The sequence below is a fragment of the Gossypium raimondii genome, chromosome 10 (assembly GCF_025698545.1).
Source record: "Gossypium raimondii isolate GPD5lz chromosome 10, ASM2569854v1, whole genome shotgun sequence".
Lineage (NCBI taxonomy): Eukaryota > Viridiplantae > Streptophyta > Magnoliopsida > Malvales > Malvaceae > Gossypium > Gossypium raimondii.
Genome location: NC_068574.1, coordinates 39,427,489 through 39,444,404, shown reverse-complemented (window position 1 = coordinate 39,444,404; position 16,916 = coordinate 39,427,489). Strand labels below are relative to the sequence as shown.

The following is a 16,916-nucleotide window of genomic DNA, read 5'->3' as shown; positions in this document are numbered from 1 at the left end:
TCTTGAGCGTGGGATCACATGAAAATTTATGTGTGCAAGATAATGACACAAATGAATGTCTGCTTCAGTGGTTAACTGATTTAGGAAGAGTAGGGAGTGTTGGAGAAGTCCTGAGTTCAAACTTGGGATTTAGCAAAAATTTTTATTTTTGCTCTTAAGTGAATCTTGGCCTTAGCTTGAAGGCTTTATAAATATTTTTTGTGAAATCATGACACAAAAAGTGTCTGAGGTGTAACGGCAAGGTGGCAACACAAGTGTGGCAAAGAGGTGGCGTCACAGGTGTGGTAAGGAGGTCAGAGGTTCAAGTCTCATTGCATGTAAATGGGATTATTTATTTTGCTCATGTGGAGGCAAGAGTTGGTGTTAGATTTGAACTGTGTTGGAGAATTTGAATGGGTCAAATGAGTGATTTTAGGAGTGGATCATGGAGGATTTCAATGAGAGGATTGGAGGAGTGATTTTAGGAGGAAAAAGGGGAGTTTGAGTTGTAGAAGGTTGTTGCCGAATCAGCTAAGGGGGACTTTAGAGTATGCATTTCGGCAATTAGTGAGTGTATAGGTGCCGAATTTTCTCTCTAGCATTTGGGGGTTTTTCTTTTTCTTTCTTTTTCTCTAGTGCCAAAACTAAAACTGACCATTCAGGTCATTCTTTTTTTGCATCTTTTCCGTTCACTTTCTCTCTTCTAGGTCGAACCTTTCCTTTCTCTTTCTTTTGTCTTCTGTTCATCTCCTATTCTAGGCTAGTCGAATATCACTACTGTTAAGCCATCCTTGCGTCGATCTTCTCCAAAGATTCTGATAAGTCGGTAAGTGGTTGTGTTCACTCTTATCACTCAAACCTAGTTCCTTTAGACCTTTCTAAAAGCCGAATACTTCTTTCTCCTCTCAACTCTCTTTTTGCCGATTGTGTTCTTCGAGTTCTAGAATTCCACAAGGAGTGAAGGAGTACTCAAGAAATACTGAAGCATTTCGAAACGTTCCTATCTTCATTCATCTGAAGGTAACCCTGTTGCTATTATTGTGCTCAATCTAGAGTGTGTTGGTTGTATACTTTATGGTCGAATACTACTTTCTTTTACCAAGGAGTTTTGTGTGTATGATCAACCTTTGGGTTTAGGCAATCATGTCTAATAAGAATGCACTTGTAACGCAGATAGTCGGTAAGCAATGGGTAATCAATCCTAACCAGCGATCTAAGTGGGTTAAGCCACATCTGTCGATCAAGGCAAGTATTAAATCATTTTGGATAGTAGTATTGAAATGAGTTATCTAAATCCTATTGATTAAATGATTGATGGTGTATTGTGGTTATTTAGGTTTGGAGTTCTCGTGGATCTTATCACATTTTCGCAACAGATGTGTAATCACACTATCTCCGCTAAGAATCGACAAAAGCCAAAAAGCCAAAACTTCGGCATCTGAGGCCTCACGAGCGTGCAATCGCTCGTGTGGAAAAACTAAGCCCACAACTGAGAGTGGTAGATCAAAGAGGCCACTACGAGTGTTCTCGTACACTTGGGCCGTTATGAGCCTTGTTAGGCCAAAATGGGTCGTGTGGGCCTAATAGGCTTGTGGGCCCCACACGAAGATAAATTACGAAAAGTAGCAGAAAATGTATTGGGATATGTAGATCACATAATCATGATTGGATTTGGGCCAAACGGGCCACACGAGCGTGTAGGCCCAATTGGGCCGAATAGTGGGCTTGAGCCTAATTGCGTGGTTTCAACCAAATGGATCATCTGTGTCACTCGAGGCAACTGTAGACCTTCGGAAGGTCGTTGACTATACCAAAATACCCTCGATGGGTAAAATTATCGAAATACCCCCGATAGGTAAAATTACTGAAATACCCTTGATAGGTAAAATTACCAAAATACCCCAATGGGTAAAATTATCGAAATACCCCCGATGGGTAAAATTAACTATTATGGCCTTATGTTATGTGTGTCCGTTTTGCTTTATGATATATATATGACTGTTACTGAGTATGACGTACTGCATACACGTATGATTTATGACATGACATACTGCATGGTGTTGGAATTTTGTATTAGAGGAAGTGATTGATATGTGAGGGTTGCACGGGTCGCATGAGACAATTGTGGACCCACCGATGGCTTTTAGCCAATTATGTGATTGGCAACTCTGCTACAATATTGGTTAGTGCCGCAACCGGTGCTACATTAGAAGTGTAGGGATTGGTGGGTTGATTAAATCCCCACAAGAGTGTAGGGTTAGACAGGAGATGGAGTGTAGGGTTGGTATGGGTATTTATGCTTTACATATACTGATTCTGATATTGAGCTAGGCTTAGGCCTCGATATTTGTGATATGTGCCAATTGATATGGGCTCAGGCCTAACCGAGGCTGATGGGGGGTAAGGCCCAATTGCCACCATTACCGTATTAGGCTAAGGCCCATACTGATACTGTTACTGTTAATGGCTCATGCCTAGACCGATTTTGTTTCTTTAATAAGGGGAATACACACTGAGTTTTCATAACCTCACCCTTCTGTCTAACTGTGTAAGTAATCCCCAGTGTTAGTCGGTTCGGAGCTGCGAGGGACTCGAAGAGGGACACACAATTGCACAAGTTTTATTCTGTTTTGCGCATTTACTAAAGCACTTTGATTTTGATTCGGGTTGTAATAAGGCCTCTAAATTTTTAGATTTTAACTTCGTGATTTTATTGATTGTGATTCTTATCTGCTAGAAGTAGAACTCGGTTTTCCAAAACAATAACTATTTTCAAACGCTACGTTTCTACAACTCAATTTTTAATCACGTTTTCGTAAATCATTTGTTTAAATTAAGCTTACGCGACAATAAGGTTTTGAAGGTAACAACTTTTCTTTAATAAACCTCGATTGAAAATAAACAAATGCAAATTGAGGTTTTGTACAAGTTTTAAATGGCAAAAAGTTTGAAATTTCAAGAAGGGTTTTCAATGAAAACATGGTTTTCGAAAAACACTTCAATGTGACATGCCGATTCGGTTATAACTCCTAGGCCGGGTCTTGGGTGTTACACCAACCATGCCTTTTGGTATGACACTCGATACTAGAACCGTTTTTGCATTTTGGCAGTCAAGACCGATACATGAATGGTGGGCATGTTGTTAACTAATGGCATGATACAGTTGCAGATTGTTTTCGCATGAAGTTTGCGATGGTCTTGCATCATACATACAGAAGTGAATGTATAAGGTCCAACATATTTTTGGATCTCCCATAGTGGGGACCTCTGGATAAATGCAACTCGTACTTGCCACTTGCACCGTTCTACCAACCTCCAACACTCCCCAACATATATTGCCGGTTTAGAGTTAGCGACTTTGTAGTCAACCGACACCTTCATGCTATACCACTTGATGACAAATATGCAATAATTATTGTTCAGGCCCCAGAGTCATTGTGTGAAAACATTTGGGACCTCATCTACATTAGGGTCACTAAAATCTTCACCATCATGATCAAAATGACCATTATTATCGAATTCATCTTCACCATCTACATCGATCTCAATCACGACTAGATGTATCGATAAATAGGGACTCGGATTATGGTTGTCATACGCAATCCAAGCATGGTTTGGATTTTTGGCCCATGTTGATGTTGCTCTACCACCGTACTATTCTGCCCATCCAACATTAAGATCAATGTCAAACCCGCGCATGGACAATCGCCTATCGACAAACACTTTCGGGACCTCCGTACACTGGTCTTGAACTCTATATTGTTGACTTAATGGAGTGACATCTTTAACAGGCTCCACATCCGCTAACTCAGCAAACAATTGAATCGGTTCAGTTTCAGCCTCCTTGTGGGGCAATACAGTGCGACCATTGTCTCCACGTTTTCATCGAATAAAAGTTCCATATCGGTAAATTTGATAGGATTTGACGAATCTGGAAATTTGTAGAATAGTCTTGACATCTTTCTCCCACAACGTCAAATAATTTTTTACTGATATTTTCTTTCATATCATCGACAGACACATTCGTATTAAACCTTTTTCCTATTTGCTGGCGAGATTCAAATATACAACCAACAACTGTTTCTAAAATTACTCCATCGAAATGAATGTCTATAAAAAATTGGTTATCCATCTTCGATACTAACTCAAACTTTATTTTCCTCCTTTTCTTTTCTCCTATTTTACTAAACAAATTTCAACAAAAAAAACTTCAACAAAACGCAAACCTTCAAAACTAACAGATTTTTGGTCGGGTTTGGGGTACATATAATGACCAATAATGTCGCCGATGATTAAAAAAATTATTATTATTTAAAACTGGAAAAAAGGCTTGAAAAAAAACTTGAAAAAGCAGAAAGAAGGCTGGAGCAAAAAAAGCAAGGTCCGATCACGGGCTCCCCTGCTTTTCTGCATTACAACATTTTTTTTTCAGTTTTCATATATATACATTTTAAATTTTCAGGCTTTTTTTTACCAAGTCAAATAATATTTAAATCTCACTGGTGTCTGACAGCACTATAGAATTTTTTTTGTAACCTGTAATACCCATATTTGTTAGAGTATTTTTCAAAAATATATACCGATGCCACCTTACTCAGTGACCGACACCAATTTTTTTTAACCTCATAATTGAAAGAAGTGACCAATTTTTTTTAACCTCATAATTGAAAGAAGTGACGTAGTGCCACCAATATGTCAAGCGACACTTATGAGAACTATTGAAAATGCCATTTTTGTAAATAATTTTTTACCTACCCATTTCGTAATTAATTATTTTAATATTATTTGTATTAAAAAGCCTTAAAGTTCGTGCAAATAATGAACCGTTTCATGAATCATCATCAAATCATGAAATACACTTAGGAAAATACAAACTCTTTTATTGCAACTATATATTAAATGTATTTTCTTTAAAAGATATATGTTAAATATTTTACAAAAACTAACAGCGCCAATGCTCAAATAAAGAGAAATAAACTTCTTCAACGCGCAGAAATCACTGAAAATCATTTACAGGTTATACAAATTTCAGATGCAAAATTCAATCAAACACGATATAGCTTTATAACCTGCTCGATCTTGGCACGACAAACAGGGCAGCCCCATTTTTTCGCTTTGATCTCGTTCAAACATGACATACATCCGGCAACATGGCCACAGGGGACACAAGCTGCCTCTGATGGAGCATCCAAACATATCGTGCACGAAGAAGGGCCCCCATCTTCCTTTGTTTGACCAGCATTAGCAGCTAAGTTTTCAGCACCTGAGGTAGGCATATTGATAGGAGTTGAATCGATTGATGGATATTGGATTGGACCATCTTCTACAATCTCGTCCATGGCTGGTGGAGCTGTTGGGACTGAATCTGCAGTTTGTACTCCCATAAGAACAGAAGAGATATTACTATTGTGGACATTGGTGCCTGCGGTTGAGTCTCCACTGGAGCTAGCTTCAGTCATTGTCCATTCACTAGTACTTGCTTTTGAAGGGGGAACCTCCACTGGCCCTACTGAGCCACCATGGGCACTTGTACTTGCAGAGTTACCCCAACTGGAGGATGAACTAGCTTCATTGCCAGTATGCAACTCAAAATTGGGCGTCTCTGCTATAGCTGACTGGATCGAGGCATTAATTGCCATTGCTAATTCTAAATCCTCTGCATCTGCTGGAGCAGTTGGAGGCTGAGAAACATGCAGAAATGCAGGACCGCTTGCCTGCATATTTCCGATGCCATAAAATAAACATAGACATCTATTATTCAAAAGCATCATGAACAAAATGTTTCAACAAGTCTGAGTGGATGAACAAACTAAACTACCCTGATGTTTTTACTTACTACTGTGCATGTACTCTGCAACTCAACAGCCTTCCACCCAAAAACCAAAACCGTACCTCTCGTATAAAAGTTAGAATGTCATGTAATTTCAATGAAAATTTTATTCACTTGTCCAGGTTTGCTTCTGAGAAATGTGCAACTCTCTCCAGCAAACAGAATTAAACACATGAACTTATCATGTGTCAATCACATCTTTGTTAAGCTATAGTAACTTCTCTGGGAACCCCAAAAATCTCCATTAGGAAATTTATAGGACTATTTTAAACAAAATTAGAGGAAATGGCATTGAGATGATAACAGAATTGTTCCTTTTGTTAAAGTCTACTATAAGTTACGCAAGGTCTGCAAATAAGCATAAATTAAACATCTGTAAATGAAAGGAGACTGATACCTGTGGAATTCCTTTGCATGCATCACAAAACCATTGCAGCTGCTGGCGATCATTTTCATTTCCAGGTGCAAGTTTAATGCGTGTTTCTGAAAAAGCACCAGATCATGTTGATGTAAATTGTAACATAGAAAATATACATTTATCATCCATAAATGCACATACTTATTCATAGTAATATTACAAACATCAAAACAAATAACCAATGTTCACCTAATTATTAACAAAGTAGTCATAAGGGGAAAATAAACCCAGTTATATAAAGAAAGTCTAATGAACTGGAGTACAGTGAAGCTGTAATTTAATGTCCTAAAATTTCCGGTACCAAAGAACTCTGGTTTTATCCAGTTTACATGCAACTTGAGTATATTTCAGGGTTTTATCTATACGATCATAAATGGCTGAAAATTACCATGCTTACGCCTAACTATTCCAGCTTTACACCTCGCCTCTCGGGAGGTGTAAATGGTTCGTCTTCGCCTCCCTCGTCTTGAGACTATGCATAAAGATAAAATCAATCAAAGTACGTCGACTAAGAAATCAATCCGATTTCAATTTCCATAATTTAGCCAGAAAAGATTGACAGCTAGATATATTGGCAAGAGAAATTACTGCTGGAATTATCAAGAATTGCCACAGAAGGATCAGGTTGGTCAAGCTTTGGCTCCTCCAAATTAGCTTTCCACAATGCAATAACCGTACGTGGTTGGGCATCCTGATAATTCACCAATTACCAAATAAGTGATGGAAAAGCATGTAAGGAGAATATAAGTTTTAACAGTACAAAACAAAGGAATTAAAACTATAATTTATTTTGAAGTATGATTTAATACTCCACAATTGGGTTGAGATAATACTAGTTACAAGTTTAAAATATACCAAAGGACCCTTGACAAATCCTGGTTTGTACTAACCAAAGATATAGCATTAATGCATGAATGCATTAGACCAAGTGTTACTCAAAATTTTCTTCACTTAGTTAAGTAATAACACACCAAGCTTAGTACTTTGAACAATCTCAAAGGCATCTTGCAGGCTCCATGTATTTTATATTCAATATAATAGTAGTCAATTGAAAGTAAGCATTTAAGAAAGTTGAAGCTAACTTGAATATATTTCAAGCCAGTTTAAGCCAAGCTTGTTGGTTTTTATTCTTATTCGACTTCATTCAAGAAAGAATCCAGGTTGACAAAGGCATAAGTCTAATTTAGAGGAACTTGAAGAGCATAATATTTGGCTCATTTCTCCTCTTTTTGCACCCTCCTTAGACATGCATTGCTATAGACCCAAAAAAGGAGATAAGTTATACTTGCGATACCTGCAAAGTAGAATATATGGCCAGCTCCAACTTGAAAGGTTTTGAATTATTTCGGGAACCAGTTGGTAGAACAACCACCCAACTGTAAGAAACACATTAATAAGATGATGATGCTGAACAAATCGCTAGAAAAGATAAAATTCTATTTGAGAATTGTATGAATAAAAACCATCTAGGCATATTCTTCTATGGCCTATGGTGATCCAAAAAAACGCGAGAAAGAAAATTGAAATTAAAAGGTACACTAAACAATAATACCCACACTTTTCTTGAAAGCAACTGAGGAACAAACATTTCAATAAATCCTGGCCCGTAAAACTCCCGCATCCAACCAGAGAATAAACATATATGATCCTGCACAGCATCAGAAGGCAAAATAATCTCACTTAAGAAAGCACTTAGTTTTACAAGAAAAGTCAAAAGTTCTGAGTAGATCATAAAATCATAAATATTGAAAGTGAAATTCCCGTTATACCTCAATTGCCCTTACAACATTGACATTTCCTTTCACCCTAGCAACATCTAGAGGAGTTTGACAATCATCATTCATCACCAACGGATTAGCTGAAAGTTCGAACAAGTTGCTTATTAGACTACTCTTAACTTTCAAATAAAACATATTCATCATGCAACGACTAATAACTTAGTTTTCCCGTAATCTATAACAGAAATCGATAAAACATGAACCTCCATGAAAAAGAAGTAATTTGACTGTATTTAGATGGCCTCTTTTTGCTGCATGGTGCAAGGGTGTCCCCCCATGACGACCTAAACACAAAACTGAACCAAGTTAATACAATATCTATTTCGATAAAGCCTCCAAAGCTTCTTTTCTTTGAAAACCTTAAATTTCTTTGATGAAATCTGGTTAACGACCATGAGAAAATTTCCAGCAAAATTTTCAACTTAAGCAGGCAAAATGGAGAATTGAAAGAAACAAAGGTCCTTCAAAATCATATGTTGCTACTAGGAATGGTTCCTTTCCCCTAAAAACACAAATTTATTTGTTGAAAAAAAAACCCCTCGAATTTTAACTTCATGAAAAAACAATTAAATAAATTCCCTTGGAAAATAATAAAAATCGATAAAGAATGGAAACCTGGACGATAAGCGTTAACGTTAGAACCAAGTTCGATCAAAGTCTTGGCAACATCAAAAAGCTGTGGATTCAAACACGCTAATATCAACGGCGTTTTCCCTTCTCTATCCATCCACTGTCAATCCATAGCCCCCCCAAAAAAAATCAGATTAATTGATCGATTAATTCCATATTTAATCACTGGTTAATAAAGGGGAAAAATCAGATTAATTAGTTGGTACCTCGAGGCCTGCGCCTTCACGGAAAAGAGATTTGATCCCTTCTGCGTTACCATAATTGACTTGATTGTATAGCAACTCGTCTTTTGATTGTTGTTGCCCCATTCAAAAGAAAGCTACTGTTTCTTTTTTTCTGATTGGTCCGATAGACAATTTGGCTCGTACTTTTCCGGGAAAACTATTTCCCGGAAAACGAAATGGAAAAAAAAATTCCCGGAGTTAGGATCGAGAAATAGAGAAAGGATCGTGAAGGGTTTTTATTTTGTTTTTAATACAAAGGTTTGTGAAGTTTTTAAAAGGGAAATTTTAGTTATTATTAATAATTTTCTTTTAGAGATTCTTATCAGAGAAGAAATATGGAAGTCGAAATATTATTCTTGACTGCTTATCCAAAGAAATATATATTTATTATTTTAATTATGACTTTTTAGTTTTTATTTATTATTTATTTTTCCAGGAAGCCGCTGGCCTAAAACACGGTTACTTCATGAAAATGAAAATCTTTTGACACGTTCAATATGCTTTTTAAGTATAGTAGATTTTTCACAATTATGAAAGGACAAAATTAATATGGAGATTTTTATATTAGAAGTTAGATTGTATTTTTTATAAAAGTAAATAATTTAGTCACTATATATTAGGTCAAAGAATAAATTGATAATTTTTGTTAAAAATTTCATCCATTTCCATTGTTACAAAATAGTGTAATTTATAATAATATATGAAGTTTTTAACATTAGAAATAGATGAAGTTTTTAACAAAACGACCAATTTGCTCTTTGATCTAATGTACAAGGATTAATTTGTTCATTTTTTTAGTGCGGGGGCAAAATGCAATCCAACTTCTAATGTCATAGGCCGCGAACCAAAGCCCGTGACCATTGCGCACAAAACGTCCTATAGAGGTCAATAAATTAAATGGGGCTCATTTGACTCGATTGAACTGGCTTGACTCATGAAACATATTAAGAAACTCATCTATTTGAAACCTTGGTGGGCCACTAAAACACTCCACTAAAACTAGAGCTATCAGCGTAATTAATGTAAATCCTACGGGATAAAGATGTATAGAGTTTAAATCCCTTAAGACTCTAATATTATAGATAGGCACAAATCTTGACCATCGATGCAACTTAATTTGTACTGATGAATTTGGGGGAGCTCAACTATAAATAGAAGCCTTCCCCCTTCATTTGAAATCACTCATTGTAAACCTTTAAAGTAATATGTTACTTTTGATAGCATACTTGGTCTGTGCTACTTTTCTGTCGCTTTTTGTTCGTTCGTGGCTTCTTTTATCTTTTGAGTTTGCTCCCGCTTTACTTTGGTGCCTTCGAGAATTTCTGTAAGAATTCTCATCTTTTGAGAGTAGGCTAACTTAGGTAAGATTCAAACCCAAAATATCCCCTAAAGCCTCTCGATTTGCCAGATTAAAGTTTTAGACCCATGATAGTTGGTATTCGAGCCATGTTCAAAGACACCGATTGAGATGACGAAATGAGGAGATTAACAAATGTTCCAATAGAGACCCGTGATAGTTCAAGGAAAAATAGTAGATCGAGGGATATGCTATCAACTTTGGAAGGTCGAGTGATCAATCTCAAAGAATTTTATGGGTGGTGTGAAGGAAACACTAGAGGTAGTTGAGGGACACATCGATGAGTTAGAATCGATAAGAGTGTAGCTTAAGGACTATGTGGTGGATACTCTCAGTTCTAGTCGGGATACGATGAGAGAGACCCTCAATGCTGCCATGGATGATCAGACCGAGAAGCTGGCAGGGAAGAATGATACTTTCGAAGCCATGGTAACAACTTTGAAGGAATAGGTGGCGAAGCTTAAGGGGGAGCTCACTATCTGTAAAGTTGCTCTAGGTAATGAAATGTTGGCTTTGGGACCAAAGAAACACAAAATGGATGTTCCCAAGCTACTTTAGGTAATGATATGGACAATTTTATCTCGGGGATTGAACAATACTTTCGTGCGATAAGCATCAAGGATAATACCACTAAGGTAAACACTTTTGTTGTCTATTTTACTAATGTAACTCTCTTATGGCAGTGTCGTAGGTCCACAGATGATAGACGAGGTGGGACCGCGATTGGGACTTGGGAGGTGTTCCAAAATGAGCTGAAAAAGTAGTTTTACCGTAGTATGCCTAAAAAGAGGCTTGGGATAAGTTGCGTTGGTTTATGCAACAAGGCATTGTTCGGGAGTATGATTGAGAGTTCAATAAGTTGATACATCAAATCTCTGACTTGAGTGAGAAAAAAGCTTTCTACTAGTTTGAAGACAGGTTGAATCCTTGGACGAAGTAAGAGTTGCTTTGACAAAGTGTCACACCCCAAGTTTTAGAATCCATATTTTTGATTGGATGATGTAGTGGTGTAATCTTATAAGTTAGCCCGTCTAACAGGAAAATTAGATCGATTTTGGGTGGAATCAATTGAAGAATTATTTCGCTGTGATCCGCCATCTAGCGGACTTTCACTTCTCTAGTATTGGCAAACTCTTGTATTGGCGAATTCTCTCGTGTATGAACATGCCAGTGGTAGGTTCTTTTATAGTTAAGATAATTGTTTTATATTTTAACCAGGGTAGGTGGGACACGTATCAGTTACGTGTCAAACTCTTAATAAAGAACGTGTCATTTTGCATAACACCTATAGAGCCTCGTTAATGGTGTTTGATTAGTGGAACTGTGTCTGATTAGTGGAACCGTGTGTGAGTAGTGGAATCATGTGTGCATGTAAGGTGATTAGGTAACCCACTATAATGGGATTATAGGCTAACTATTATATAAATATGATGAAGGCTTAACGAAAAATGACTTTATTTTTCATTTCTCTGTTCATCCCTGTTCTTTCAAAAAGAAACCTAGAGTATTCTTGCTGTGTGAAGAAGGTACCATCCTTCACCTTGATAAGTAACTGACTTTCTCAAGCCAACTACTGCTAAAGAAATGGGAGAAGGCCCTAGTACAAAAGGGAAAGAACCCGTAGAATAGGTAAAGCTCATATTGGTTATATTTGGTGAGTTCCTTCCACTCGTGATTCTATTAAATTTCATCTAATTTCATAATAGTGTTGTTTTTAAGGCAATTATGTTTATTAAAAATCAATAGTGCATGTCTACGATATTGAACTAAAATGGTAAAGACAATATATTCATGAATTGTTGTGAATTGACACTCTTCCTTGGCGCACAAACTCTGTATCTGGAATGGTCAAAGGGGGAAATGGTGGAAATTACTGATATGTGATGGGAGATATGTATGAATATTATGATATTTAATGAGATTTACCTCTACTAAGGCATGCAAATGCAAATCGCGAATGGTGAATGCTCGACCTTTCGGGGGAACACGTAAGTGTTCAAATTAACAAGGACTTGTGGAGGTTCGGTTGGATATATGAAATATTTTCTCATTGGATCATTAATGTGAATATGAAATTATTTCTCTTTAGAGCAATTTGTGGATTAGAAGCTAACGCAAGGAAGGGGTCCGTGAACAGTCTATGTAAAACATGCAAGTGTTACGTAAGTTAATGCATGTAAATAATGATTAGATGAATGGGTATCTGCGCATTTTGTGCATAACAATGTAAAGTATCCGCTTGTGAACTGACTTGGTTGTGGTATGAAATTGTTGTGTTTTGTGAACTGGCATACTAACATTGTAACAACCCGTTTTTCAGTGGTGTCAAAAATAGTGGTTTCGAGGTCACAAATCCAATTAGCGAGTTCATAAATATTGTATAATAATATTTACGAGCCAAATATGGTACTAAAATAAATGTTGAATGAGTAATTTATGCTATTTGAGAGAATAATTAGGTTCAAGTGGTATGACCCTAAAGTCAAGTGGTTTTAGAAAATGAGGTATCAGGATCTTGTTTCTATAAACCGAGCTGAGAATATTTTATTAATTATTTATGGAGTGCTATTAAGGTTGTATTAAAGTTTCATTAAGAAATTTTGATGTTTAAATGGTTAATTAAATAAGGACTAAATCGTAAAAAGTGCAAAAAATAATTGTTATTAGTGTTTAGCGCCAATTGGGTATTTAATTAAATGGGATGGCTTAATATGGAAATTAGCCATTATTTAAGTTAGTGCACGGTTTATATGTATAATGGTTTAATAAATTATATATGTTATATTATATTAAAAGTTATTATAATAATGTTAAAAGTAAAAATTAAGAAAACATAATTGTTTCTTCTCCATTTTTGTTTTGTTCATCACCGAACCACCGTGGAAGCTTTGGAGTTTCGGCTAACAATGCCCCATTGCATGTAAGCCTCTAAATTATCTATTTTTCGTAATTTTTATGTTTTTTGAAATCGTTGTAATTAGGTCTAGCTAGCTTGTACTTTCATTTTTAAAATTGTTAAAATTTTTGAATGTTGCCATTGATGAATATTTGTGATTTTAGATGTTAAATGATGAATTTGAAGTATTATTTGTTATTTATAAGTATTTTGTTAAGTAATTTTTAATGTTTTAAATGTTTAGGATTAAATTGCTAAAGTAATAATAATTCAAGGACTTGGTGTGAAATTGTTACAAATGTGGGCTGTAATGGATGCTATCAACATTCCGGTGGTATGGATTTTCAATAAAATTGGTTTATTTGCATGATTAGGACATAGGGACTAAATTAAAAAACTAAAAAATTGAGGGTAATTTTGTAAAAAAATAAAAAATGATTAAATTGCAAAAAATGAATTGGTTTTACCGTCTAAATTAATGAATTGAATGAAATTATTAATTTAGATCAAGAACAAGTGTAAAATCGAGAAGAGAAAATTACCAAATAGCCTCTGCACTCAGTCATTGTTGCAATTTAGCCAGGTAAGTTCGTATGAATTGTAATCATTATAATGTTTATTAAATTAAATGTTTATTATGTTGTTTTTAATGTTAATAAATCAATATATATGTGAATGTATCCACATTATGACAAATTGACGGTTATCGAGTCCCGGTTGAACCTTAGGAATTCATAGGATACAAATGACATGTCATTAGGGTTTTCATGTTTTGGGTGCTGGTCTTGAATGTCCTACCCATGGCTGAGGCCCTGTATTTGTTGCAGATACTCCACAGCTCATGTGAGCAACACCGTGTAGCCTACATTTTGACCCACAGCTCGTGTGAGCAGACCCATTTCATAGCTTGTGTGAGTAACGATGTAAAGGAAAGGTTGCGATTATATGTTTAAGCACACTTCGTGTGAGCTTTCATAAGTATCCGTTGATATTCTAAGTGATTCATCGAGCATAAAAAGGAAAGGAATGGTAAGTGTTCAAATGAACTATATCATGAATAATGACAAGGATTGAAATGGTAAACTTCAATGGAAATATACTTATGTTCATGAAAAAGTTATATGAATTAAATGATGTATTTTCTCATGAAATGACTTATCATATGATTGATCCCAAAAGAGTTATGTATAAATGCACTAACTTGTGTAATGATGATGATGTTTAGACTTGTGCCAAGCTTGTAGTTATGGTTGATTTTTATGCTTACTCTTTGTACTATGCAAATGAAACGAGTAAGAAAAGGGAGTGAAACGGTAAGTTCATAATTGGGATGTACTATGATGATATGAAAGGATTGATGAGTTAAATGATGTACTTATATGTGAGAAATCTATTTATGTTATGGAAAAATTTACCTATATCATGGATAAATACACTAACTCGTGAATTAATAATGTTGTTTAGGCTTATGTTAAGTATTTGGAATGGAATGGAATGGAAAGTAAGTAAATGGAATGGTTCATAATCTTAGGAAAAGGTTGATGATTGCGTAATATGTCTTATAAAATCCTATTATGTTAAGAATGGAAAATATATGTGATGCTGGTGGACTTACTCATTTGTGAGTTGATGGTTATGTAGTTTTATAAATCCTATGGCATTGGTATAGGTTTATATTTATCCTATAAAGTTTATTATTGAAATGGAATATTATGTTTAAAGTTTATACGAGCTTACTAAGCATTCATTTTTTACGTAGTTATTTTCCTTTACTTTACAAATTATCGAAAGCTTAATTGGTTGGAAGTTTGTTGGAGATCTATCACACTATCTGGTGGACAAATTGGTAGTTTTTGAGTAATTTGGTTACGATTTATAATGGCATGTATAAGACGATTGTAATGGTATTATAGTGCATGTGTTAATGATGTTTTGGTATGTGTAAGGTTTGGAAAGCTATATTGGTTTGTTATACTTTGATACCTTACCAAGTTATGTGATGTTGATTACTTTAAAGTGCTTGTTGATACAATTCACTTGGCATGTTGATGATAGTTAGAAAATGGTTACTTGTGACATGTTTTAGTTCATATTTGAACTAGGCTATTATGTTTGAAAATGGTTTGAGGGTGATTTGGTATGTATACATTATGTAAGTTAACTATATTGGTACATTTGATACCTTGTTGATTTGTGTCATTGTGACTATATCATGTTGCATGTTTTGAATGACTGAATGACATGTTTTGTGATGGAAGTGTTAATGGTCATAATTGTGGCATGTTTTGTTAGAAGTTGAATTATGTTTGATGATGGAAATGTGAACAAATGTGCATGTGTAGTTAAGTTTTGATATTGTTTGTGAGGTGCCTTGAAATGGCATATTGGTTGACTGATTTTATGGCTATTGAATTGGTCATTATATGCATGTTTTGGTAAGGTTTTTATGTCTTTTATGTGCACAAAATGCCTTTAGGTGTATGCATGGTTTGGTGTTGGAAATGACTTGATTTTTGGCAAATTCATGTCCATACGGCTTGAGACACGAGTGTGTGACTCAGTCGTGTGTGACACATAGCCAGGTGACACGGCCATGTGTCCCCTATAGGTTTTAATGCATACATGTTAGACTGTTACACGGCCTAACACACGGACGTGTATGGCTATTTCGAGAGTTATACAGCCTGGCACAATGACGTGTGGCTTGGCCGTATGACCTAACTCAGTGAGTTATACGGGTGAGGACATGGGCTGGGACACGACCATATGTCCCTATTTCAATTGTTACATGGCCTAAGACACAGGCGTGTGTCTCAGCTGTGTGAGCCGCATTACCTAGCTACACGGCTGTGTGACCCCCGCAGTCTAAATTTCTAACTTTCTCTTAAACTTGTCAAATATTTCTAATTTAATCCCGAATCATTTCTAAGGTATTTCTAGGGCCTCGAGGGCTGGATTAAAGGACAATATGTAGGTAAATCATTATTTTATAAAGTGTTTATGATAATGTATGAAATGTATGTTTAAATGTTTCGTTTGTACGGTAATGCTCCGTAACCCTATTCTGGCGACAGATACGGGTTAGGGGTGTTATAAACATTCGCATGGAAATTTAAGTTACATATGACTACATTTAGCGGTGAATTGTATCCGCTAATAAACCTTAAATTGTTTGGTGTTAAGGATTCACCAACAGATCTTATACAATTGTTTTAGTGTATCTATGTGTAACTTGTTGGTATTACTAAGTTTTGTAATAGCCTAGCTAAAATTTCACTTCTTGAAAACTTTTTTCGAAAGTCTATTATTTATCCTCGGAACTCACCAAGTTTGTTTTGAACTTACTCAGTTTCCTTTATCATTTCAAGACCTATATAGAAATTTGAATTCGAAGGGACTTAGCCAACCAACGAACTCTTTTGTGAGCCATTCTTCGTTATGCTGTAACATGTATATCAATTCGGGGTCGGCTGTGGTTTTATTTTCTTATTTTGAATCATGCAAAAGTGGATTTGAACTTCTTTAATCTAACCGTCAGTGTATAATGAATGATGGCTATAAAACAATTTACCAAGTCCTAAATTATGCAAGTTAAAATTACTATTATTTTCTTCAATTTATGCTTCAATTCTTTTAATCAGTTAAGTGACCGATTGAAACGTATGCTTTTAAAATTTTCTTTGGTTTTTGTTTAAAAATGCTACTCCCTCAAATGTTGTTTTAAGATTGATTTATTAAAATCATATTGATTGACTTAATTACCAAAACCAATGTCTTGCTCATTACGAAATGATTTTTGTTTTT

At 35.6% G+C, this 16,916-nt stretch overlaps 1 protein-coding gene across 2 annotated transcripts; it reads right to left on the bottom strand.

Annotated features, from left to right (window-relative positions):
- Window positions 1–4,838: 4,838 nt before the first annotated feature.
- LOC105777296 (putative E3 ubiquitin-protein ligase XBAT35) lies at window positions 4,839–9,197 on the bottom strand. Of its 2 annotated transcripts, XM_012600480.2 has the most exons (10): window positions 8,842–9,197; window positions 8,621–8,735; window positions 8,209–8,289; window positions 7,997–8,085; window positions 7,784–7,875; window positions 7,522–7,603; window positions 6,816–6,918; window positions 6,616–6,699; window positions 6,207–6,292; window positions 4,839–5,693 (listed from the first exon to the last, which is right to left on the bottom strand). In XM_012600480.2, exons 1-10 carry the CDS (start codon window positions 8,941–8,943, stop codon window positions 5,025–5,027), a joined length of 1,503 nt encoding a protein of 500 aa, XP_012455934.1. In that variant the 5' UTR covers window positions 8,944–9,197; the 3' UTR covers window positions 4,839–5,024. The 2 variants fall into 2 exon arrangements, with proteins under 2 accessions (XP_012455934.1, XP_012455936.1); XM_012600482.2 differs by lacking the exon at window positions 6,616–6,699.
- Between the last annotated feature and the right edge of the window lie 7,719 nt (window positions 9,198–16,916).